The sequence below is a fragment of the Myzus persicae genome, unplaced genomic scaffold (genome assembly GCF_001856785.1).
Source record: "Myzus persicae strain clone G006 unplaced genomic scaffold, MPER_G0061.0, whole genome shotgun sequence".
Classification (NCBI taxonomy): Eukaryota; Metazoa; Arthropoda; class Insecta; order Hemiptera; family Aphididae; genus Myzus; species Myzus persicae.
In genome coordinates this window covers 268817-295226 of record NW_019102925.1, presented here as the reverse complement: position 1 = coordinate 295226, position 26410 = coordinate 268817, and the positions used below count along the sequence as shown (strand labels likewise).

General features: G+C 32.6%; 3 protein-coding genes across 3 annotated transcripts in view; 2 read left to right on the top strand and 1 right to left on the bottom strand.

The window, feature by feature from the left end:
* Window positions 1-26410, top strand: part of LOC111033413 (semaphorin-2A) — a 373923-nt gene that overhangs the window by 82910 nt on the left and 264603 nt on the right. The window lies entirely within an intron of this gene.
* LOC111033416 lies at window positions 3-931 on the bottom strand. The gene is made up of 2 exons (XM_022314133.1): window positions 609-931; window positions 3-208 (listed from the first exon to the last, which is right to left on the bottom strand). The coding sequence occupies exons 1-2, from the start codon at window positions 880-882 to the stop codon at window positions 12-14; spliced, it is 471 nt and encodes a 156-aa protein (XP_022169825.1). The 5' UTR covers window positions 883-931; the 3' UTR covers window positions 3-11.
* Window positions 1535-2455, top strand: LOC111033421 (protein ANTAGONIST OF LIKE HETEROCHROMATIN PROTEIN 1-like). Its single transcript, XM_022314137.1, has one exon. The coding sequence runs from the start codon at window positions 1535-1537 to the stop codon at window positions 2453-2455; it is 921 nt and encodes a 306-aa protein (XP_022169829.1).

The window sequence follows — 26410 nt, the reverse complement described above, 5'->3', positions numbered from 1 at the left end:
TTTGTCATTATTCAAATGAAAAGCAGTATCAATGATAAAAATTTACTCACTTCACAATCTGATTCCTCTGATTTTAGTTGGTTTCTAGATGTACATTTGTTTTTAGGATATGATCTTTTTTTGGGTGAATGAAGCAATACAGTTGACTTGGGCAAATTTTGCGATGGAATTGCTATGGGTTTAAGACGTTTACGTTTGTTATTTTGTCCTAAAAAAGTAAATTATTTTCTATACATATAATAATTATTACCAATAATAATATAAACTGCAAGTGGATAAAGTTGTTCCAACTATATTTCTATATTTCATACTAATTTAACACTGAAAGGAAAATAGTACTACTTATTAAAAGTATGTATAATAAGTAACAGATAGTATGAGTACAGTTAACTTCAATATTTCACATAGGCAACTAGCGTATAACACAAATATTTGAAAATTATTATTAAAAATGTGCCTAAGCCATACGATGTCCAACTGCCTAAGTAGTATAAAATATTCATCATTCCATTAGGTAGATTATTCATCAACTTACAAATAAAATATTAAAAATAATTATTTATTTATTCAAACACCATAAAAATAAATAGTAGCCACGTGTTATTTACCTGGAGGTAAGAAGTCCTCTGAGGTAAAATGTTTTGAACAAACTGAAATATGTTTTTTCAATAATGCTTCTTTCGAAAATCGTAATAAAATAGCCCACATTCTGCGGCGGTCAACTAGTTCTTCTTGTCCCCATTTGTTTTTTAACAACACTTTTGGGTCGTTGATTTTCGGTAAACAATGAAAACTAATATCTTCATTAGTTGAATAGAAAGAGCAGCATCCAAATACGGAACAATAATTATTGCTTTTTTTCTTAGTACTTTCTGTAGTCATTTCTGTAAATAATAAATATGCATTTTATTATTAATCGATACCAACAGTTTACTTTAAATAAGAATTAATATTATTATGAATAAGTAGGTACTTACTTAAAGATCGAAGGTTAGGATTTTGTTTCTAAAGAAACACAATTAAGTTTATAATTTAATATTTTAATAAGCTTAATTATTCATAGAACAAAATTTAAAACGAGTAACGACCACCTTTTCAATGGAAATTGCAATGTAAACACAATATCTATCCCGAATCGGCGAGTTGACGATTTTGTCACCAGAGCGCGTACCGTTATCTTGTTTTACCAATAGGTGTATGGTTATTACTTATTAGTTATTGCTCTATGTCAATGGTCTGTGCTATATAGTCACAATCGTACCACGAAATTCCAAATTCTAGCAGCAAGTGGGTAATTAAAATAAATTAAATTTTATCAGGTCGATACGTGGAAAGTGCGAACTCCTTAGAAATTATAAACAACTAGAAATAATTATTACGAAATTCCAAATGCTAGCAACAAGTGGATAATTAAATTAAATTAAATTTTGTCAGGTCGATACGTGGAAAGTGCGAACTCCTTAGAAATTATAAATAACTAGAAATAATTATTTCGTTGAAAATAAATCCTTAAATAATTATATTTTATAGATATATGGCTACCGGCGAATCATTTCGGTCATTGGCATTTGCGTTTAGGATATCTCAAAGTTATATCACTCGTATCATACAGTTGGTTTTAAAAAGTTTGAGTTCACGACTAACTGGTAAATTATTAAAACCACCATCGCCAGAAGATTTGATACGAATTGCAGGTGAATATTGGGATAGATGGAACTTTCCAAATTGTGTTGGTGCAATCGATGGAAAGCATATTAGAATATTTTGTCCGGGAAAGAGTGGTTCTTTGTTTTTTAATTATAAAGACTATTTTTCAATTGTCTTATTAGCTATTGTGGATGCTAATTGTAAATTTATTTATGTCGACATTGGCTCGTACGGAAAAGAAGGTGATAGTGGCATATTTGGAAAATCAAGTTTGAACCAATTAATTAAACAAAAAGAATACTTTCCACCAGAAAAAAAACTTCCAAATTCGGAAATAAGCTTACCATTTGTTCATGTCGGCGATGAAGCTTTCCGTCTGGAGACACATATGATGAGACCATACACTCGTGGAGAAGCCCGGAATGATAACAAAAAAAATATTTTCAACTATCGTTTGTCAAGAGCTCGGAGAACTACAGAAAATAGTTTTGGTCTTTTAAGCCAAGTATTTAGGGGTTTTTATACTCCCATTTCTTTGAAAACCGAAACAACTGATCAACTAGTTTTATCAGCCTGTTGCCTCCATAATCTTCTCCGGGATAGATATTTAGAAAACGTGCCTAATTATTATTATAATTATGATCCAAACGAACCTCAACCTTTGAAGAACATGATGTCTCTTGCTAAATCTGGAGGTTACGCAAATTTCGAAGGATTTTTGGTAAGGGATGAATTTAAAAATTTTTTCAATAGTGAACAAGGAGCTGTTTCATGGCAAGACAGTCGAACACAGGGAACTGACATTTAATTATTAATAACTGTTATTTTGAAAGTTTTTTTTTATAATTATTCATAATATAAATAATTTGTAACATTTTTATGAAATAATTAAATAATATTTCTAAACATAATTAACAATATTCATGATTATTTATTATATATTGAATTTTATCATTACTATTATTATTAATTCAATTACATATAAGATATATAGTAAAATAATTATATAAAAATGTAATTTTATTTATAATAATAACAATATTAGGTATAGAAATAAGTGATTTAATAACTAATTAATACTAATATAATTAATTATATTAAGAAATATTAGGTGTTAAATTATATTTTTTTTTCAAATAATTATCAGTACATAAATAAAAGATACTTACCACTTTTTGTTTTTAAAATACATGACACTTCTTTCCACACATTCTCTCTTACATGTTGATCCTTGTACAATGAATTTCTCAAGTCAAACAAACATGGATGTTTACTAACAAATTCTGCGAGAATTGTATCTTCTTCCAAAGTAAATAAAGTTTTTGAAAACATTTTTTACAACAAAAAAAAATTTTCTCAAAAAAAAATTTCAACTGTATCTACCATCAACCGCGCGGCTCGTGCGTTTTGACTGCCTACTGAGGGGGTACTCGTCGCGCGTCGCAAGACGCACGCGACCGCCCAGCGCGGCTGCGGCGGTTTAGGCAGGGCGCACACCAAAGCAGAGCGGTTGCAGTGCGGCGGTCTAGAAGCGCGCGGACTTGCACTGCATCCGCGCCGCAAAAGCGCGCCAAAACACACCAAAGATGTGCGGTGGATGTGCGGCGTTATCATTAATCGATTTTAATTAAAATATATGAGGATTTTTATATTATTTTCTAATAAATTAGGGTCTTTGATTTGTAAGTTTGTAATTATGTCAAGTTCCGATGAAGAGATGTTAATGCTACTATTAGTAAACAACATAAATAAAAATAAAAAAAAACGAAAATATTGGGTTCATCCATTCATTAAAAATAATACTAATACACTTGGTACATTTTCGGTTACAAAAGAACTAGCAATGTATCCTGAAAAATTCAAAAATTTTTACCGTATGTCGCAAGAATCTTTCAATGTACTTTCACACATGGTTCGGACCAAATTACAAAAAAAAGACACAAATTTTCGTTTGTCCATATCGGTTGAAGAGCGACTGTTGATTACACTCAGGTAAGTACTAAGTTTTATTAACTTGTACATACATTTTATTTTAATCTAGTCAATGAAAAAATAATAATATTTAAGATAAATAGAGGTACCTACCTACATTATGTTTATATTTTTAATCTTTATACTAATATAAATAAGAATAACTAATTTCTTGTTTGTACTTTGTGTATATGATTCTCTGTATACATTAAAAAAATACCATTTAAGTAGGTACCCTAAAAATGTATTATATAAAATTAGAAATATCAATGTGAGAAATATAAACAAATTATTGAAGGAACTTAATTTATCACAATATAGTTTAATTAATAATCTATTATTGATCATAACAACTTTTTTAGTAAATCAATATACATTATAAATATATATTAAAAAAAAAGATAACTTGACAACACAAATAGAACAACAAATTATATTACTTATCAATGCATACCTACCTATTAAAATATTTGCCTTTGAAATTGATAATAATAATAATAATTAATTATACTAATAAATATAATTAACTTAACCATAGGTACCTAATGAGCAAAAAATTAAATATTTTAACAATTTATATTAACAACATTTACTATACCTTATTATAACTAGGTACCTATATACTTTTAGATTATACTTCATAAGAAAATGTTATTAATAGTGTTAATAAGTTTAATTAATTTAGATAAATAGTTTAATATACCTACTTGAAATGTTAAACAAGAATCAAACAAAATTAAAAAGAAATACTATTGAATAAATAGCTGAAATTTAAAACATTATAATTGTCTCCAGTATGGAGTATGTTGTTCTTGCTGGTATGGTTGACTCTTGGATTGGTTGGTGCCATAAGGAGAATTATGTGTTTCTTGGTGGTGATGTAGCAGATCTTGTGGTTGGTTAATTTCATAGAGTGTTTGANATATATATATATATATATAGTTATTTTTACTAGACTAAAATGACTCGAAAGGTAATACTGATTGAGAAGCTTTTATTTCTTTCGTAAGATACCGAAATAAATAATGCGCGTACCTGGGTTTTTTCAAAATACATATCACGTTTGAATAAAAAATATAATGAATACGGTTATTGTTACGAGTATATCCAAAATAAAATCATTGTGTTGTAAACATTTTTATTTCGAATTTTTGTTTTTAATCGTTAATGGTTTTACTGGGGAAGCAAAACTTAACAGTATGTAGGTTCTGCGGTTTTAGCAAGGGACTTGACAAAACAATTATTTAGTTTTAATTGTTTTATAAAATTAAAAAAGACTGAGGTTTTTTTGTAGAGAACAGTCCTTTTGAATGATGTTGAGACTGGATCAGATTACTGTGTAGATTATTTTTTTAAGATTTAAAACTAATATAATATAATTGCATGTGTCGTATGCTTATATTCGCCGATTATTAAAATACATTACTGTACATTTTTCATAATCAGTGAAAGAGAAATAATACTCGTTTTATAATGGTTCTATAAAAACATGATGGGCCCGTTAAAAGTAATTTATACCACGGTGTACCTATTTATTATCACTGTGTTGAGTATCATTATATTATTTGAGTATTATTATAGTATATAATGTAACCTGCTTACTTGCTGACGCCATCACGAAAATCCGGCAGCAAAATTAGATTTTCTCAGTAATTACAGCTGAGAGTCAACTTAAATGTCATCTTGATTTCAGAACCTCGTTGCAGAATAATCATATTATTACCTTCCTCAGACTTTCGTTGTCGATACTATTTATAATATAATATATTATCATTGCCGTTATGTGGTTTCCAGATTTTTCCTGAATCAAACTCCAGTGATATTATTATGACGTCAAACGCTAATAATATAATTATTGTGATTATGTGATTCGAACTATTCTAATAGCACGTTAAAAACCATTAGACTCATATTGACGCATAGAAAAATGTATTGCACTATATTTCTAACTTTCACGGAAATATTTTTTACACCGAACAATTTTTTTTTTTTTGTAATTTATTTTACTGAAACATTGATTCTGTTGATTGCTCTGGCAAGTTTTTTATACCACATCTATAAGGTTTGGCAATCAATTTAACTTATCCTATCTATTATCCGTTTCATTAGTTCTGACCACGTTTTCCTTTTTCCGGTCCTTAACTGTTGAAAGAAGTTCAAACTTTCCAAAGACGTGTCTAGCTGCAGTTTATATTTATCAGATTTTTTTTAAAAACCATGTTTTTTCGATATTAGGAATGTAAACTAATCAGTAATCACTTATATATTTATAGCCACAATCCATATATAATATTTAAAATATTTAGTACAGTTTCTATTTTTGAAGCACTATTTTTAAATTAAAGCCACAATTCTTTCAGCTTCATATGTAATCAAAGATTATTTAAAATTATTTGTACATACAAATAACTGTGCTCTGCTTCAAAACAAGAGGGAAATATTAATCATTTTATTATGTTGTTGGTCAGTTCTTTCCGGATTATTTGCTCTGCGTTCTTGTTTACCTGAAAACGTGCCGTTGATAATAACCTTCTCGACATCAAATCTCCTCCACTGTCCATTAAAATGTCATTTAAATATGAGAACAAACGCTTGTAAATGTTCAGTGATTTATTAGCGGCCGTTCGGTGCAGAATGTATATTAAATTTTCTCGATGAAACGCTTTGTGTGTCTAAACGAAAAACATTATTTGGCAGCGATCCAACTACGTTCTCTTGACAGGAATAATATCCATTTCAAGTGCACTTGGTCTGAGAGATTATGTATGCTAAGCTTCAAAAGAAACAGAAATCGTCCAAGGGAGCATATCACCAGCCAGCTAGGGTCAGCGGAAGTTCGTGTTTGTGCGTTTGTCATATGCACATTCAACTCCGCCTGCCCAGGCTATTAAAATTGCAACTAATGCACTTCTCGTTTATTGTCGTTATTATATATATATAATGTTGTTTTTTATTTTACAAGACTATATTATTATTATTTTGAACGTTTATCTATCAAAACCGTTTAGACGAATATTTTTTTTTGTTTATGGCATAATACTTTTCTGATAACCGTTGTATAGACAATGGCATTTTTATTAAGACCATGCAAAAAACTATTTGTTTTTGACGTGATTACTATTCTGTATTCTTTACGTCTGTAAAACAGATTGAAAAGAATTTTTTTGTTGTTGTTGTTATTATTTTATTCTTAATACTATGATTCCACGTTAAGGAAGTCGATTGTTAGCACCACCAAAGAAAAACATTATTTCATCATCGATTGACAATTTTAAATAATAAAGTTCGTTTAAAATTAATTTTTTCTGTTGTGTATATACCTAAGTATTTTAATGCTGACTTAAAACCGGTATTGGAAAACAAAAACAATTGTATTTTTTAATTTTTACTTTAAATTAATTATAACAATACAAAAATCAATTAAAGCCTTTAGCGGAACGGTGTGTTTCAGAATGTTCGTTTTTAACAGTGGCTTAAAGTACATTCGGAAACATACGTATTTTTATGTTACAACAGACAGCTCAGTACCTATTGAACCTAAGTTTTGTGCATTATATTACATAATATAGTTTTATTATAAAATATATTTTTTGAATATTACAAAAGTATATTACTTAAAGTATAAAATGTAATAAGACTTTAGATTTTGTTTAATACTTAGGTGGTAAATCTCGCGTAGGACGTAAATTTCCACGACGATTTTCAATAAGCACCAACTAGTGGACGACAAAATATATTTTTCCTTTTTTCGATTGAATAATGCAACACTCTGGAACACAATAACATACGTATTCTGTCTGCGTCTGATAAAAACCAGATCATTGTAAATTATTATTGCTCAGGAGATACGATAATATATTATATTGAACTCGATATTTTCAGGATACACACTGTACACGGTTGATAAATGGTTGTGGACAAAAGTCTATGAAGCAGAAAGACTTATTACGATTTTTTCCACATTTCCAAATATTGGCTTTTATGCGGCTATCTAACAATAATTGTTTTATTGATTTTAATGGTTTGTCGAACGGTTAGTTTCAAATTCCATACACTCGTGTATTTTTACGATTTTTAATCGAACAAAATAATAGTTGGTTCCGAGATAAATTTGTCAAATGCCATATTATTATGCGGCTTGCGTGCCGTACGATTATAAAACACTGACGGTTTTAAAATGTAAAATGACTACATGGTACATACCAATATACGATACATAATATATTAATACTCAATACACCTATATTCACTGAATATATGGGTACCTACAATAAATATTAAATATTATTATTGAAATAATATTTTATTATACCGACGCTGTAGAGCATTAGCGCAAAAGAGCGTTTACGATGAAAATGGAAAAAATAAAAATATAATATAAAGCGTTTACCACGTATACTTTATATAGTTTTAACTTTATTGTCGTGTATTCAAATTCGTATAAACGTAACGTGCAGTTCGACTACATTCAAAACTTATTCTGACATAACATTTGGGGTAGGCAATGCGAGAAGTGGCGAGTTTCGTTGGAAGTACGTGTAAAATGAAAAAATGATTTTTTATTTGCTTTGATTTTTTTTTTCGTTTTCAATTCATTTTATTTGCCATCGAGATATTTGAGTAGTTATAATTGTAATCATTTTAAAGGATTATTACAAAAAAATATTATTTTAATTTATATTTTTTTTAAATATGAAGTAAACAGTTATTTTTCATCTTAATTAACACTGATGTAATAATAATTCTTATTTGACCTATATTTTATTTATACATATTTATGTTATTTCAATATTTTCACAAAACCAAACTAAATATTTATTTATAGCGCTATATATAGTATCTGTTTATTATGTTTAATGTTTATGTTTATGTTCAAATCGTTATTCAAAAAATTAACGAAACTATATGGAGCTCAGTAGTTCACTCATTCGAATTATACTCAAGAGTTGTAATAGTGTGAAACCAATTTTGATTCATTTTGAAAGTTTAGATTTCGACGTTTTCAATTACCTTTTTAATCGAGCAAAAAGCTACGAAACAATTATAATTTGTTGCATGTGTCGGGAAAATCGAGGTTGTCCGTCCTGTCAGGAATTTGAGAAATTTGATTTTCGAGTAGGCATATAAACAGCTGTAAATCATATTATAATGTATAGTGAGTATTGCAGAATTTCCCGGACCGGAGTATCTTTCGAATAATCCCCACAGGAAGTTCTCGTGCGTCGGTCAAAACTGCGAGAGGATTCGCCGTTAATTTCGTTTCACCTAAAACGCAGTACCTGCCAACATTTCTCATTTGCCAGAACACGGTAAATATATTTTCACGTTAGTTAATAACTAATAAGCCAAGTCAGGATAAACTTTAAACGATATTATTGGATTATCAAACGTTGTTCAATGGACGTAAATAAAAGCTAATGAAGCATATACCACTCGTATACGCAACACAGTTCGAAGGTATTACGTTTCGGCCTCTGCAGCATCGGTCGTCGAAGCTAATAGATTTCGTTCCACCAGGCCTTTCAACGCATTTGATGGGTTCAAAATATTGTTGTCGTATGAGTAGTTATGACGTTAGGGATGAAAAGTCCGCCGATTGGAAATAATTACCTAAGTGGTCGGACGTAAAATGAAAAAGGGAACCTATTATCGAACGAATGAGAACCGTATGGGCGATTCAGATGTAATTTAATCCCTTAAAGTTGTTAGCTTAAAGTTTTGTCAAGTGTCAAATGGGAAAACTAGTTTGGAGTAGTAAATTATTGTGTCGTATATTCTATAATATATATATTGTTCAAAGTGGTTTGTGATATCGTTAGAAATTATTGACTCAATTCTGTTAGATAATATTATTGGTATAAAAGTTTTTGTTGTCCTTGTCATATCGTATATTCATATTTAATCATACTACTCAAATTTGTTGACATAAAACAAATCTCTGAAAAAAGTTCAGTCAGTGTAAATTATTTACTATCACCGTGGTGACACGGTATACAATCGATTTCACAGAAGTTATAATTCCTTACTTTATGAACGTATTATTAAACAAAACTGAATTTTTATTGAAATTATAATGTCATATTATAATATTGTAAAAAATGTATTCCAATAGAATCGCAAAAAAAATCATCACTTTTTTTCTATAAAACAGTTTAAATATATCATTCTATTTTTTCTAGTTTGTTTCAAATATAATTTTTTTTTTTTTTGTTGGCATAGGTAAAAGTTATTAAACGTCTAACGAAATGTTAACTAAAAAAACTTTTTCATTCAATTTTGATGATACAACTAGAAGCAAAAAAAATCTTAATGCGTTCTATTTCACGTTTTAAGGGCTAACGTTATTTAGTAAAATGCTCGACAGTAATCTGGTGATAAAATCATAATATTCTATTAAACATAGAGATTGAAAAAAATGATTTATTCATCAAATTTAATACGTAATTTACTTAAACGTGTTTAACCGGCGGAAACATAAAAAGTTCTTTTCACAGCGCAGTAATAGGAAAAGAGTCGTGTGTAGTTTTTTTTTCTTCTGATTTATGTATAAATATATACATTTTTATTTTTGAAACGACACAGCGACACGCCGTTTGTACATGTATATAATAATAATATGGAAAATGCTTGTAAATAATGACTTTTCGATTTTCCGAGAACAATTCAAATTTAGACCCGCAAACACGGTTGTGTTTTTTGGTAACATTACATGGATTGAGGTGTTTTCCTTAGGTATAGAAAAGAGGTCTGTGCATTTTTTTTTTTTTTTTGTTTTGTTATTGTGACAAAAAGTGCCAATAACTTTTTCATGCGCATTTGTGCGTATTCGTATTGTACCGTTATTTTATGCGATACTGAGGTAATAGCGCACTGCAGCTAGGGCTCTTGTAGTTGTCTTTGTGTTTCCAAAAATTCAATTTCGATTGCACCGGTGCCGACGACAATGACAACAACAATAATAACGCCAACAACAATAACAAACAACAACAGCAAAAACAACTGCAGCAATAATAATATTAATACCGATTGTAAAATTATTGTTATGAAAGCAAAAGAAGTTTAAATACACAGGTAACGCGATAGTATGAGAAGGAGCGTTCGTGTGCCATATGTGCGTATTGCAGTATTATATTAATTTATAATTGTTTACTGGCGAATTTGCCGAGCGGGTAGCGTGCAACTGACATGGAAACGCGAAATAGGTTGCTGCAAATAATAATAATATGTGAAAACAGTGTTATTGTGCGGTTCTTCGTGTGTGAAAATAATAATTGCATAAATCATATTTTGTACATAATATAATATAAGCTTACCACTGCTACCGACTACAACTGCAAATACCCGCCCGGCCTATATTATTATTGTTATTATCGTCGTCGACGTCGTCATTACTGTTATAATATTATTATTATTATTGTCTCTGCAACCCTGTCGCCGTCGTAAAGTATTGTTCTTGAACGATAAAGTTCTTACAACCCCCACCCCTCGCCCGGGTGATCGAGCGCACGCACGCTTGACGGTCGGCTGTATAGGTATGTATAGGTCTCCGCGAACGAATTAACCGGGGGGTTGAAGAAAAAAAAATGAATATTATAATAATCATAATAAAAAAAACTGAAACTGAAACAATTCTCGACCGACTGTAATACTATTGCCGTGCCGTATCCGTTAATATTTATTTCCTTCCATTGTGTGTATGTCTCCGTCCGGTTCTGTGGTTTGTACATTACGTATTATTTTTATTATTACAATGTTAACGCGACCGTAAAAAATAAACGAGAACACGGTAAAAAAAAAATATCTATTTATAACGCCCGCAGCATTGCGAATTTAAGTTCCATCGAAATATGAAGGAATATTGTTATTATAATAACGTATTCTATTGCTATTATCATGGTACAATTATATTATTGTTACTATTATTCGTGTACGTCGGGGTTCACATGACAAGCCGAAAAACCGCGCCAGAAGAGTATTCTTACTATGAAATGGCGACCGATGTGTGTCTTGCGATAGGTCAACGACACGATGTACAATGCGATGTTAAGTACTTTTTATCATTTTATTGATCAGACACTACCTACTTCAACGCATCTCGATGTTTAAAATTTGACGTTTACGAGCAAAAAATGTCATTTTGTCACTATGATGTCCTCTATATTATAGTCTCGTATATGATGACGAGTGTCAGTATTAAGACCGAAAACAATATAAATGCATTTATCGATCCCCTCAGAATCTATAAAATTGTATGTTTGCGAACTGCAGTGGACAGTGTCACAGTGACCAATCGAGAAGCGTATAAATTGATTTGTTTTGTGCAAGAGCGTTTCTTTTTAAATGGCCCGTCTCGAGTGTTACTCGTGAAGTAACGAACGCTGTTTCATGAACAGCCACATAAGTTTATTAAGACTCGGAAACAAACAAATCAAATCTGAAGTCCTAGAAAAACTACTGTGTTACAATTATAACACAATCCGAGGAGCATTTAGGCGATCGTGTTATTACATCACGTGATACGTCTTGTCACATGCGACGGCCAAAGCTGCGGTAGCGATCGAAAAAGACAAAAAGCTTAGAAGGCACACTGCACGAATGCAAACCACATCTACGATCGCCCAAGCGTAATTAGTTTATCTTTGCAAGCGCGAATTTCGTCGGAAAGGACATCATTATAGGCACCTACTCAAATACTGCGGCCCATCATCGCGTCCATTCATAGTATTATATAGTAGGTATACATTATATTCACTAGGATTTACAAAGGACGCGTAATTAATGTCCGTACACCGTACACGAGCAAACATTAAACGCCGAAACGTTTCTGATTATATTATACCGAGTTGATGTGTGCAACCGTTTATACAATACGAGTTCACTTCCACGTTGCTGATAGGGCGACTTTTCCGCGAACAATTAAACTAAAACGTATTAAAATTATTACCTCCGCTTCCGGCTGCAGGTTGCCAAAAAGACCTATCTATGGTAATTCGTCGACAACGGAAATTCGTTTTGTATCTCTCAATTAATGTATCGTGATGTTTTGATTCGTTTTTGTTTCGTTTATAGGAGACGTAATTTATTGTCTTTTACATTTTATATACATACATATATATATGTGTGTGTATACATATCAACTACTATTACGAGTCTTCTCAAGTCAGATTTTAAACATTTTTAATTTAAAAGAATTTAAAAATCAACACTATTACCTATATCACATAATAATTATGAATAAAACAAACGGTTATCGGTTATCAGTTTCGTATCCACATATTATACTAATATAACGTTGTAGACGTCCGGCTTAGCGTTCATCGATTTGAATTGCACGACTAATTACTATGTGTTACTAGAGTCGAGGGGGACACAAATAATAATATATCATGACCTCATTGCATTGAAAATGATTATCAATAAATCAGTCGGTATCAGTGATATTGCCGGGTGTAAGATTTAAAACTAATATTCTAGTCACCGGATCTCTGTCCATCATATTATGACAGTGTTGGTCCGAATCCGTTCGCCGGATTCGTGTGATTCGAGAGTTATCGGTTGTTCGGGTTTATTCTAAGCCATGTTATGTATAAGGGTCGAATATAACGACAATTTACTGGGCGGTAAAATGATTTCATTTTACGGGGAAGAGTCCGCTTATCCGTTTCCCCCTCGGCATTATCGGCAGGTGACAGGACGATATATACGACGCGCGCGTGTACTTCTTTTTCCGCCGGCAAGGTGGATGGCGTCAAGCCGAATTTTATCGGGGACGAAATGTGGAAACGATAGTATGCCGAACTACCGGAAAGTTTTCCGAACGTCGGACGAAAGAAGAAGAAAAAACGAAAAAAGAGTCACCCCGCAGGTAGGTCGTGTGATGTATATATATATACACCCAGTGATTTATGCGCGCCGTATGCGATTTTCTGCGGTTCCACGGAAGTGTTTTCGGGACCCCGAGAAAAATACTCGGTGCAGTGAACCACCCCCCCCCCCCAATAACAAGACGGCGGGGGCGTGTTTGCGTCTCGATAGCGGCTCCGCGTATTTACGGGTTTTTTTCCGCCGCCGTTAACTCTGAGTTACTGCTAACCACGGAGAAACTGCGGCTAGGCAGTTACAGGGTGGGTTTCTCGGAAACCTCCCCCGGTGCAGCGTAAATGCCGTTTGCTTGTCCCTGCAAAAAAGAAAAATCAAATACCACAGCCTGTAATATTATTAATAATAATATTATTATTATTATTATATACGTATATAATACAGGCGATACGTGTGCAGCGGCGCTGAGTAGTGTGTGGCCCTGGTTGTTGTTATTATTATTATTATTATTATTATTATGGCGAATAATCCGTCGCCGAGTGTGCGGAATAGGCTTTTAAAAACAATACTCCTCTATACATCGTATGTATATATGTATATATTTTATACAGAAACATACGTATATATAACGCGCCCGTCGTGATGTCGGGTTGTCGTAACTGTTATTATCCGGCCGCGTCCAAAAACCACCGCTGCTCAGAAATAATACAATATTAACGACCGCTATAACGAATGCGGTCCCCCAGGTATATATAATACATACATATATATATATATACAATATACATATTAAATTATACACGCTTAGGTGTATGAAGGGTGCGGTGTTCGGGTGTGCGTGCAGACGAGATAAGTATATAGAAGCACAGAAGAAAATTCGTATAGTATATAGATACTAATTTAATATATTATTATTATGTGCACGTCTAGGGGGAGGATTCGTAGGTTGCCGATGAGGGACGGCGTGACTAGCGGGTACATCCGAACATGCCGGCGGGGGTTGAAACGGCATTTTCACCTCCCACCGCCTTAAGTTTTTATTCACGGCCCGGTAAACGTCAATAATAATATATATCATCGTGGCGGGTTCGATAGATATAACATTATTATGATAATGCGCGTACACGAATTTTCACCCGAATAAAATAATATGCCACTCGGGCCAATATATTATTATTATTTCAATGTAATGCGTATGCGACGACTGTTTACTGCAGTTGTGTTTCCATAAGAATTATTGTTTTCAATTTTTAGCAAGGCGTTCGCGCATAACATATAGGTAGGGACTAGCGAGTGCGACGTAACTCGAATAAAATGTATAATTCGTAAGACCGAAATCCCTCAGCATCCCTCCCGGTGCGAATGTGCGTTAAGAATTCAAGAAACATAATATTTTATAACGTCCGTGTGTGTTCGCATAATAAATCACACGTCTCTTTATATATATATTTTTATCGTTTAACACGATTTATTAACTGTAATACAATATATACATGCATGCATACATTTATGTGAACATGGCTATGATTTTTAAATCGAAAAAGAAATCGTCCCAAAACAACCGAACGCACGTTTCGCCAATGTTACAACTGTCTGGTGCAGAATGACACTTCCGCACGGGTTCCTTTTGTCCTGCATATGTGTATAAACTGCCTACATTAATCCCGTGTATCTACGTGACCTTTTCGTAACATAAAAATAATGAAAACCATTTTGAAAATGCAATTATAAAAAAAATAATTGTTGTTGTTTGGTTTGTAATAATAATTATAGCACTGGTTTTTGAGATTTTCCATCCAAACGTGATGGTAACCATTAGTTATGTAGCTATGTTAGTATTTACAACTACACGCTATAAAATATTTTGTACTCAATCGTACTTCTTGTGCCAATTTTTTTTTTAAATTGGAAAACCTTTATGATTTGCTCCACGGTGTGTAGGTGGAAGGAATTGGGTACCTTTATAGTATATATAGGTACATAATATATACTCGAAGCTTTTAACACACAGCAAATTTAAAAGTTTGATTTGTTTTGGATTTGTTTTGTATTTTTATTTTTTACTCGTACCCAAATAAGCTTAAATATAGATTTCTTTGAGTAACAAAGTGTTTTTAAAAATGGTTTAAAGTTTTCACAACAGTCAACACTTTACATAGGTCCTTAAAAGTTTGTCCCTCTAAATATTGCTACATGTTCAGATGTTATTTGCGATTTTGTCGATTTGATTTCCCTCCGTTCATGTAAGCTTTATGAAATACAGATATACCATATTCCAGTTTTACAATTTGCATATTTAGTCTGTTCAAAATCTGAATTGTGTATTTTTTCACTCTGAATGTGTGCATTAATCATTTATCATTAACCGATATTGAATAATGGTCTACGAGAAAAATGGTATTTTAATTTGCACATCTGTTATTTCTCTTTTCAGAGGATGAATGGATACAAAAAAATAATATGAAAATAATCGTTTTGTATGTGTGTGCATGCGTATATAAATACGGAAAAAAATTATAAACATACACTTGAGAGAGGTAGAAATTGAAAAAAAATAGGAAAATGTTAATACTTATTATTTCATAAAGAGTTTTTAATTTTAAAATCAAAAATTGTAATTTTTTTTCCTGTTAAAAAAATCGTATTTTAAATTGTTGATTATTCTAATAAATCATTAAAAACTTTACTTTTAAAGTGGATTACACTTAGGTTAAGTTATATAATGCAAATAATTGGAAACATTTTAAACTTAGTTTTAAACTATTTTATTCTTGAAAAAAATGTTGGTTTCTCATAAAAAAATAATTCACTCCAAAAGGACTTATAAAAACATACATAATGGAAATGCATTAGTACATAATATTAAAGTGAAACTGGGAGATCTGAGTGAGTTGTGGGGGGGGGGGCATAGTTACACTATTAGCTATCCGGGGAAGAGTTTCTAGTTTCTAGTTTGCTCGTGTTGATGACGAACGTCAAACTAACTGCAATGTGGTAATTTATTAACAATAATTTTGGTAAAGTCGAAAAGCGTCAAGTGCGCAAACACGTTATATTAGTATTGGTCAATCCTATTATAATGGTGTGTCTTACATTTATTATAATATAATATATTTTGCATGAATATTTTTACAAAACGAGTGGTTTGTTTTTTACATTTTCATCAAAACTTATCGTATCAATAAATAATAATACTATTTATACTACGATGTCGATATTTATGTGATACACTTGATCATACTTAGGTATATCGTTGCACTGACATATTGTATTCCGTTACATAATGTCCTAACTTTCGGACACGGTTGATCCCGATCGATGCGTCCTGTTCATTTTCCACAAACCTATGGGTAGTACCTACATGAAAGCGGGTGCGCCAGTGCATAAGGGTATTATGTATGTGCACCTTATACTTTATTTATTAACCTTTGTCCGTCGCGTGTGCACGCGTATTTTATTCAGTTACGATGAATTTGATTTAAAACGGTCAGGGTTGCAGTATACAAAAGGGTATGTATAAGAACCCGCGGCCGTTTCGTACGTATTGTATATACCGGCTACTCGCTCGGGCCTGACTCGGTTTTTTTATTACCATTTTGATTTCGATCGGTCGCTCGTGAAGGTTATATTATGTACAATATACGCGTTTCCGTCGGTGAATCAGAGTCGCGTATTTTTCGGCATTTTTTTTTTTTTTTGCGCAAACAGTCACCGAACGACAACCTCCCCCGCATCTGCAGCACAATGCACCGCGTGTACCCTACTTACGTACCCACACTCGTATGAAGGGTGTGCACAAAAACCGAACGGATTTGCATATATCCGCCTCTAGCAGCGTGCGTTTGTTCTGCAGTCTCGTCACATACGGTCCATTCGTATTGACGGCAGCTAATCTGCCGCAAACCGAGCACCACGTGCGACCAATAAATACAAGACGTGTGCGCACCGCGGGCGTGTGTGCTGCAGTCAGTGCGGTGCAAAACGCGCGGTTGTTTTATATTTTCCTTTCCGCGGTCTCGTCTCGTCTCGACGATTAACGTGTGCCGTCCGCAAATCCGAAAAACGGAGGGGAAAATGGTGTGGAGCTTAGCCACGCTTATTGCAGCAATATTATGCGAATAATAATGATAATTATGTAGTACTATACATTATGACGTTATGTTATAATAATATGCGGAAAATGGTGTCACGGGAAATCTCGCGAAACTGCTTCGTCGCCCGCGAAGAGCCCGCACTCGACACGATATAATGATATAGGCCGTCGTCCCTAGAGTCTCGCTTTCCCGCGACGACGCTCATAGCCCGCGGCGGTTTCAAAAGCTTTTCCAGGGTTCGCTTTTGGTCCTCGTTGCCATGGCCAAAGGCGATCCTTGCCGCCGCCGTTGTCGGGCCAGTACAATAACAGTATTGTTGATGTCTGTATATATATATATATTATGTATAGCTTGTACACACATTTTACGCACATTAATTGTGTACTGTTTACTGGCAGGTTATCGACGCCGCCCGAGCTTTGTCACTTGCTACACGTATTCTACTTCTGCTGTAGCAGTATACGAGAGGTCTCGCCGACTTGAGCAAATATTTAAATTTTCCTCTCGAACGCCATTACTGCTCCGTTGCACAGTCGTACCGAGCAGCAATGGCAGCTACCGGCGCGTAGTCTTCTCGAGTAGTTTCTCCGAAAATTTCAGTCACCTTTTGTTATGTTTTATACATAGTATATGGTCGAGTACTTACACACAGTATACATCTACTCACACCGACAACGTCTACATATTTAGTTCATCTCGACCCCTCTCGCCGACGTTATGGTATGTATATATATATATATATGCGAAGCGTAATGATAATACTCGGTGAACATTACACAACTACATACGTATACAAGTATATTTATTTTGTACGTCCTTTTATCCTCAGCTGACGGTCCGCGACACGTTTAAACTTCATTCAAATGTAGGTATATGACATGATATTATATGCACTTGAGGCGCACTGGATTTCCAAAACATATGCACACACGTATGTACTGTACTCGATCTATTTTTGTAACATAAATGTTACGCGAACGACTGATCTTCCGTCCGTTGTTTGCACCACCCCCGGATGTACGATCAGATATCGTCTCGAAATTATAACCCTCGGCGAGTGAACGACGACGACTGGAGAGAGTGACATACATCGCATCGTATTCAAATAAACGTTTTGGATTCAATATTATATTACCTGAACACGCAAACGACGTCACTGCAGGCACGTGGGAAAAAGGCAGGAAACCACGCCAGGACTATACGCGATAACTATTATTGTAGATAGGTACGAAAACGAAATTGCATCTGTGTCTCGTTTTTACAATTTGACATTTTAGTCTCTTGCAGAGTCACGTCGTGTATTCATACTCTCCGGTGCATTGATTTCCCCGACCACTGGTTACATTAGGGTCGTACTACGTGTCCTTTTGTAGGCCTGCGTATATTGGTCGATGTTTACATATTATAAATTGCAACGTTTGGAGCGTAATCGTAACGGTTTTGGAATCAACAATCGTGATGATACACAGCACATCGAATATATTAATAATAATCCAATTAATTATTATTATTACACCGCTGTTATATTATACATAGGCGACGTTCGAGTGAGCTTATATTATATTAATAAGTGTATGAGTAATATTACTTCGTCCATCGTCAAACCGCTTGACCTGAGCTTTCGCGTCCTTAATAGTTAATAGTTTTATAATAAAATGATATCACGCGAATCGTTTTCGCTCTCCAGCGGTCGGACAACATATTTTTACCGGATCCTATATAGCGGCATACGCAGCGGGCGCAAAATATATAAATTTCCAGTCCGTGTATTTATTTTTATTTTTTTTCTCATTCTTTTTAAATGTTTTGCTGACGGCAAGCTGTGAAAAACAATTAAAAGATAAACTCCAACGACGAAACTTTGCCCGTTTATGTGTTTTTGAACGGATGCCAGGGATTTTCCGGGTGAACGGCACGGGTCCCGTGGACAGATGGTGCGGGAGACAAGTCGCCGCCGTAAGATTTTGCTGCTACAAAAATTGTATTAAATACGATAAAAGAATATATATACCTTAGTCGGGAGGAGGAGTGGCGAGCGGGGTGGAAAAAATGAACGGCTAAAAAAAAGGGTTCGCGGAAAAAATACGAAAAAAAGAACCCCGGAGAGAAATTGTGTACGTCGGTATTTTGATTTGATTTGCCTGTCGCGAGACGTGTCCTGAAACGGTAAATTCGCGGACGTTGCGGTGGAAAATTGTTTCCGAAACTTACTCCGCGAATAAAATCACTCGGGGCTGACAGTGACGTGCCCCAATCACGTGGTATACATATATATATATATATAAGTAGGTACCAGCTATATACATATATATATATATATTATACGTCTAAAGTATAAAATAAAATTTCGTAAGCGTGATTTTACTATCAATTTCCGACGAACCGTCGTTGTGCTGTCGCCGTCTATTACGATTTTTTCTACAATAATAATACAACTATTAATACTTTGCCACTAGATGTATGTACGACATAAACACATTTTTTTTAAGGGAGGGGTTATACGGGATAATTATATTAAAATTTACTCGTATAATAGGCTTGTTTGCAATGCCACTCACCGAGATAATTGATAACTTTAACGTTAAATGACGGTGACCCTTTGTGAGAGGGTTTTGTACGAGCGAATTTGATTTCAGCTTTCTTCGATTCCTTCTGATACTTTTCGTGGTAAAAGAATTGGACTTAGACGTCTAAAATTTAAATTACGTCTGTCCGGGACGCAAACTGCGGTTGGTTGGGTAATGGTGTAAGCTTCGGCTTGTTGATATACACTATTGTAAACGGCACTTAGAGGGACAAATGACTTGGAAGCCAACAGTTATAAATCCTAACTTATGGCAGTGCATCACCCGTAAAAACGTTCAGCCATTATATATTTAATAGTGTCGTTAAATAACTGATAGTCTTTTATGTACTGTCGGTTTGACTCGAAAGTACATATTGTTTGATCATAGTTTTTATTATTTGATTTTTATGGGATAAGTCGTGTGTTTATTTCATATTTACTCACTTTTGCGCTTTTATATATTATTATTGTGATATTGAGAATCGATTACGCAAGTTACACAAACCGATTAATTTTATGTTCGATTTCCTGTTTCGGTCGTTTTTTTTATTTCATGACGTCAAGTCTTGTTCATGCCCAAAAAGCTTTTTACAAAATGTTTATATTTTTTGTCTTATTTGTATCGCATAGATATAATAATATGCTATACAATAAAAGTTAGTAACTAGGTACCTATATATATTATTATGTAGTATGATATGAAATATGCGGATGTACGACGATGCATTAATAATTTGAATTCTATTATGCTACATGTATTTTAATCATACATTTACTTTCAAGTGTCCGAGTGCATAGTTTAATATTATAATAATATGATAGGTATAAATGAAGTGAACTGTAATGTCATACTTACGGAACATAGTTTAGCGTTTTAACGGATGAATGACACTGCGAGTGCCGATGTGGAAAATAATATATTTTATGCATGGAATTTCAGTTGACTATCGTGACAGCTATTTTCTCTCACTTGTATAAGGGTCAACTGCAGCGACGAAAATGCTATACATTTACCTACCCATTGTTCAAAATTGGCATCTACGGGGACAACAAGTAATCCTCTTAGCACCGAAACAGTACAGTATTCAACAAAATGAACCTATTGTATGTAATTTATAATATGTACCTACCTAATTTCGTTTGCAATAAATAAATAAAAATGTATAATCAATAACCAAATATTGTAACGTTTACGTACTAAAAAAATAAAATAAACAATTATTAGTTTCATCGCTGTAACGTTGGAAGAATATGAAACATCGTAAAATGTGTACCATAGTAATATTATGATAATATGCCATGACTCATGACGAATACATTATTTCTAATTAATCATAGAGAATTATATTTTGTGACAAATGTAAACCCAGTTGGATTAACGATTCAATAAAATGTACTCGAACGTTTGATTTATTCAATAATTGTATGATTAAACTTTCGATAAAAAAATAAACTGAATTTATCTTATTCATTTGGTAAATGATTTGCTAAACTGAAGCCGGCTTGTGCGAAACGTCCATTAGAGTTGAACGGTCTTTAAATATTTAATAGGTCCTCGAACATCAAATAGTGACCGATGATTGATCCATTAAATTTTAATGATGGTAAGCCGAAATTATTAATACTATGTACGGTGCAGTCCTTTGTATTGTATATTATGATGATCCATTTTATAATTTTTCTAGAATTTCATAATTTGACTTAAACATTAAGTAGGTACTTTTGCATATGTATGATTTTTTTTTAAATATCATACATTATTACATAACCGTATGTGGTAACCGGTGTTGTACGATGTGTATGCTGTCCATCATCTATAATTCGTAACTGATAATTGACAAACAAGTAGTATTTAACAAAATAAATTATGGTTTGAAATCAGTGAAAAAACATATAAATGTAGTATAACATATGATATAACTAATTATGTTATGACATATATGTCTTATACATGTGCACATGGAAAATATTTTTCAAATATTGCATAATTGTATTTAGTTCATTTATAATATAATATTACGTTCAATAGTTCATAGATATTGCAATATCACAATATTTTTATAGTTTAAATAAAAACTATGATAAAGTGGTTATTACTATATCACTAATAACTTATTAATGCTATTACTTGTTTCTATTGTTCTTTTTTTTTGTCATATCAAAGCTTGTTTGATTGTCCAATGGTCTTTCGCTTCCATTGATTGTGATTTATTGGTTAGATTTTTAATTCTCAATTGTTGACACAGCACAATATTTAATACACCAATTATCCATTGTAATGTTGTTACCATATTATATTGTGTATTTTTAGTTTGTGACTATCGTTTTCATTAAAAATGAATGTACCTGCGTATATAACATATTATTTATGTATTTTTGAGCTTGTTATAAAATTAGATCAAACATTCTATTGAATGAAGCAAAAAATAAATTTATCTAATAAAACAATAATTAATATTTAACATCATTGATATTTTATTTTTGATTTTATTCTCGGGGGACGGTTCTTTCGTTCCACCAATTCTTAATATCTCTGTACCGTTCAAAACGCAGACACCCATAAATATATGTCATGTATTTCTTGAAATAAACTTAATAACTCAATTTTCCAATTTCATATTGTCCGACGTCTATTAAAGAAATAACTTGGAAATGTCGACACTTGTTATTAACTTATGAGTTTGTGACGTAACATAACACAGTTAAACACTTGATTGTTGATAATGTGCGTCGTAAATATATTATTTTTAGCAAGTATCTGGAAAATAATTCATGACGTTCAATAAAGTTGATTTCTCGAGAGACTGAGGAGCACCAATATTTTATTAACTATCTAATAAACCAGAAACGTCTCGACTATGAGATATTATAATATTGTTAATTGCTATGAATTAATTTACATCAGGGAAACAATTTGGCTTTGGATAAGTAAATTTTATGGTATATGCAAATTATACATCAATATACATTTGTACATTTCCATCATGCTGAGCATATATTAAATAAGTTCTGCACATAACAATGTTACTATGGATGAAAGAAATTATAATAAATTTCGATAGATACGGAATATTATGCCCTACTTTGAAATCAATATGATTGAAACTGTTGAAAGTGTGAAATGTCTTGACAACCTGTACTGTTTTGAAATATTGTATGTCATATGTTAGTTTTTGAATAATTATTTTCATTCCTAGTAATGTTTTGTTGACACTGTCAAAACCGTATTATAGTTTTTACTTTTTAAAATTTTTGTTCATTTTTCTTATAATCAGTGTTTTATTTGAGGTATGTATAGTATTTGTTCAACAAATTAAATCACAAAGTAGGTATCTATAAAAAGTAATTAAATATAATGAAAACATTTGTACACAATCAACATATAATTTAAATATTTTTTTTTCTATCGATTAAAAATGCTTCAACAGCAATGGTTATTAGCGTAAAGTGTGTTTACATTTTTTTTTATATTATAATACTATACAAATACGCATTTGATTATTGCGGTGTTTACTTACACTACGGATTTTAAAAGCAGGTATCAAACTTCCTAATGTAAACTAAAATGCATAGTTAATATACCAATATTTTAAAATTGAGTTGTTCCAAAAGTATGTTCGAACATTACAAAATAATAAAATTTACGTGTTCAACATAAAATTATAATTTTTAGTTTTCAACTATAAAAGCACTATGAATACTTCTAACGTCCTATAGCGTTTTGGAACTAATTAAAACAAACCGTTTAATTTATTTTTAAAGTATTTGTGACTATAGTTTTGTGTGTTTTCGTAATTTCATTACGAAAAGTGCACGTAACTTAAAAACTTTAAAAAGTCTAAATATTTGTGAGAGAGGACGAGAGTAAAAGCAAGCGAGATAAAGCGAGTGTAATATATTTCCCCTTTTTCTCATAAATTAATAAAGTAAAAGATATAATTCGCGCATTTTCCCCTTGATAAAATACTATATGCTTTTTATATTATTTGATTATAAACTAATGATAACGATATAATTTATCAGACGGACTTTACGGCATCCATATTTATGCGCTTAAACTTTTAGATATTCGATAGTGAAACTTTTTAAAAACCATTAAATTTGTCTGTCCGCCCAGTGAATTATTGTGATATATTTTACAAGTTTGATACAATGCCTATAATACACCTATACACCTAAACACTGTCACATTTACTAGTTTATATTATTATTAAGATATACGATGCGGTTAACGGGGAAAGAAAACCTTTCACGCGGCTCAGATTTAATGGCACGGGTAAATTAAATTATTTGATAACTTCAGTGTAATATTAGATATATTATTATAATACACGACATTATAGTATAAAGAGTAAATTCCATTTTATAGGTTTTATTTATTTTTATCGAGCGCCCAACTGCTTTGTGCGGCGCTATCACCACATTAACTTAATTTCGTGGCAAGCACAGCGAAAATAAGCACGTTGCACATGTACATACATATTAATATATATTTTATAAGAACGATACACGCCGAAGGCTTGCCGCAAATTTGCACGCGCTACACAGCGCCAACAAACCTTTACTTTTGGGGTTGGTGAAGTGTGTGTGTGTGTGTGTTAGAGGAGCGCTTTCTCGCTGTAACGCTCTGTCGGTTTATTATTTATTTATTCTCGTTTTGAAATTCACTTTATTTCGTCACTCGGTCGATTTAAAAATAAATTGCGCCCCTTAACGTGTTATGTAAATCACAGCGCAGATATACACACATAAAACAACCCGTGTTCGACCAACCGTGTTACACAATTTTGTGTGACCTACGCGGTGGCATTCGCTTGGGGTTAAGCCTTTGCGAAAAGCCGGTTAACTAGTGTGATCGGCCTACGTCCTCACCGTTCTATTATTATTATTATTATTATTATTAATATTAGCATTTTCGTCCGTATCTTCGGCCCGTAGTAATTTAATCGGAAACGTGTTCTGAATATAATACCTATATATATATATATATAGATCCCTACTATTGTTGACTATAATCTATATAATACGATAATAATTACGCCATATTATTACAAAAATCAATTCGCTAATCCCCGATGCACTGTAGACGCTCGGATGATATTGTATAGAAATGAACGGATCACTGTACATACTATAATATAGTCTATATGTATTATATTGTGCGACAAGCGTCAAAAAATAACGAAGGCGGAAACGAAGCTTGTACCTCGAGGTTTATTCGTTGACTTCATTACTTATTTCTAATATAATGATGTAGGTACTCAAATATAATAATAATGATATTATGTAAATTATTGTAAAAAATAATATAATGGTCTACCTACCTGTTTTAGTTAGGTTAATCGCTATTTAATGTGTTTTTCTGTGTTTCCTAGGTGACAAATTCACGAAACTAAAAAACCTAAAATTATCCACTTGCTCCGTAAATAGTATGTTATCAGAATATGATATTATTAGGTTGAGGCGTCGACGGGGTTGAATCGCAGAGTTCATTTTACGATCTTCCACGGTCATCGAAACAGTGTCCGTCGGATGCCATGAAGTCAACGATTAAACGAAAAGTATAGACTTTATATAATATGTGTAGTCAATTTTGCACTTTTTGCGTAGGAACGCAGTTTTCGATTGTCGATCGCGTTGTGCATAGACGGACTAGAGAAACTTTTGTAGGGGCCGGGTGGGGGGATAGAATATTATCACCAACACAGTTCCTAAAAATTGATATTTTAAACTAAAAAAGGATTGCAAACTTTGGCTTACAAATAAAACTACTAACCTTCTTAAAACCATAATTGCGCATATGGTCTATCGTGTAGGCCAGAAAATAGCAGGAGAAATGTTTAAATTATAATATACCCATTTAATGTTGTAGTCTTATACGGCTTTATGCATTATATTATTATAGTTCATACGACCGTCCTCGGGAGTAGTGATCAACATAGCGTTGCTATACGAAACACACAATGTAGCGAAATACATTAGCACGCTATAGAAACTTACGGTTAGGATAGCGACAATGTTCATTTGTCACTACTAATAAACTAATTAATAATTTTCGATAAGACGTCTTTTATTTTTATTTTTTTATGTAAAATTCACTACATATTATATCGAATACACGAAACAAGTATGCCCTTTGAAAGTACAAGTAAATACCTACGAGAATGTAAGCAATTAATAGAATAAATCGAGAAATTAATACGATTCGATGAATAAAAATAATAATAAAATTATCAGTATTATGTGTAGCACAAATTAAAAAAAATTTAGCAGAAAAGTGGTACCCTTCATTTAAACAATAGTGGTAGAAGTG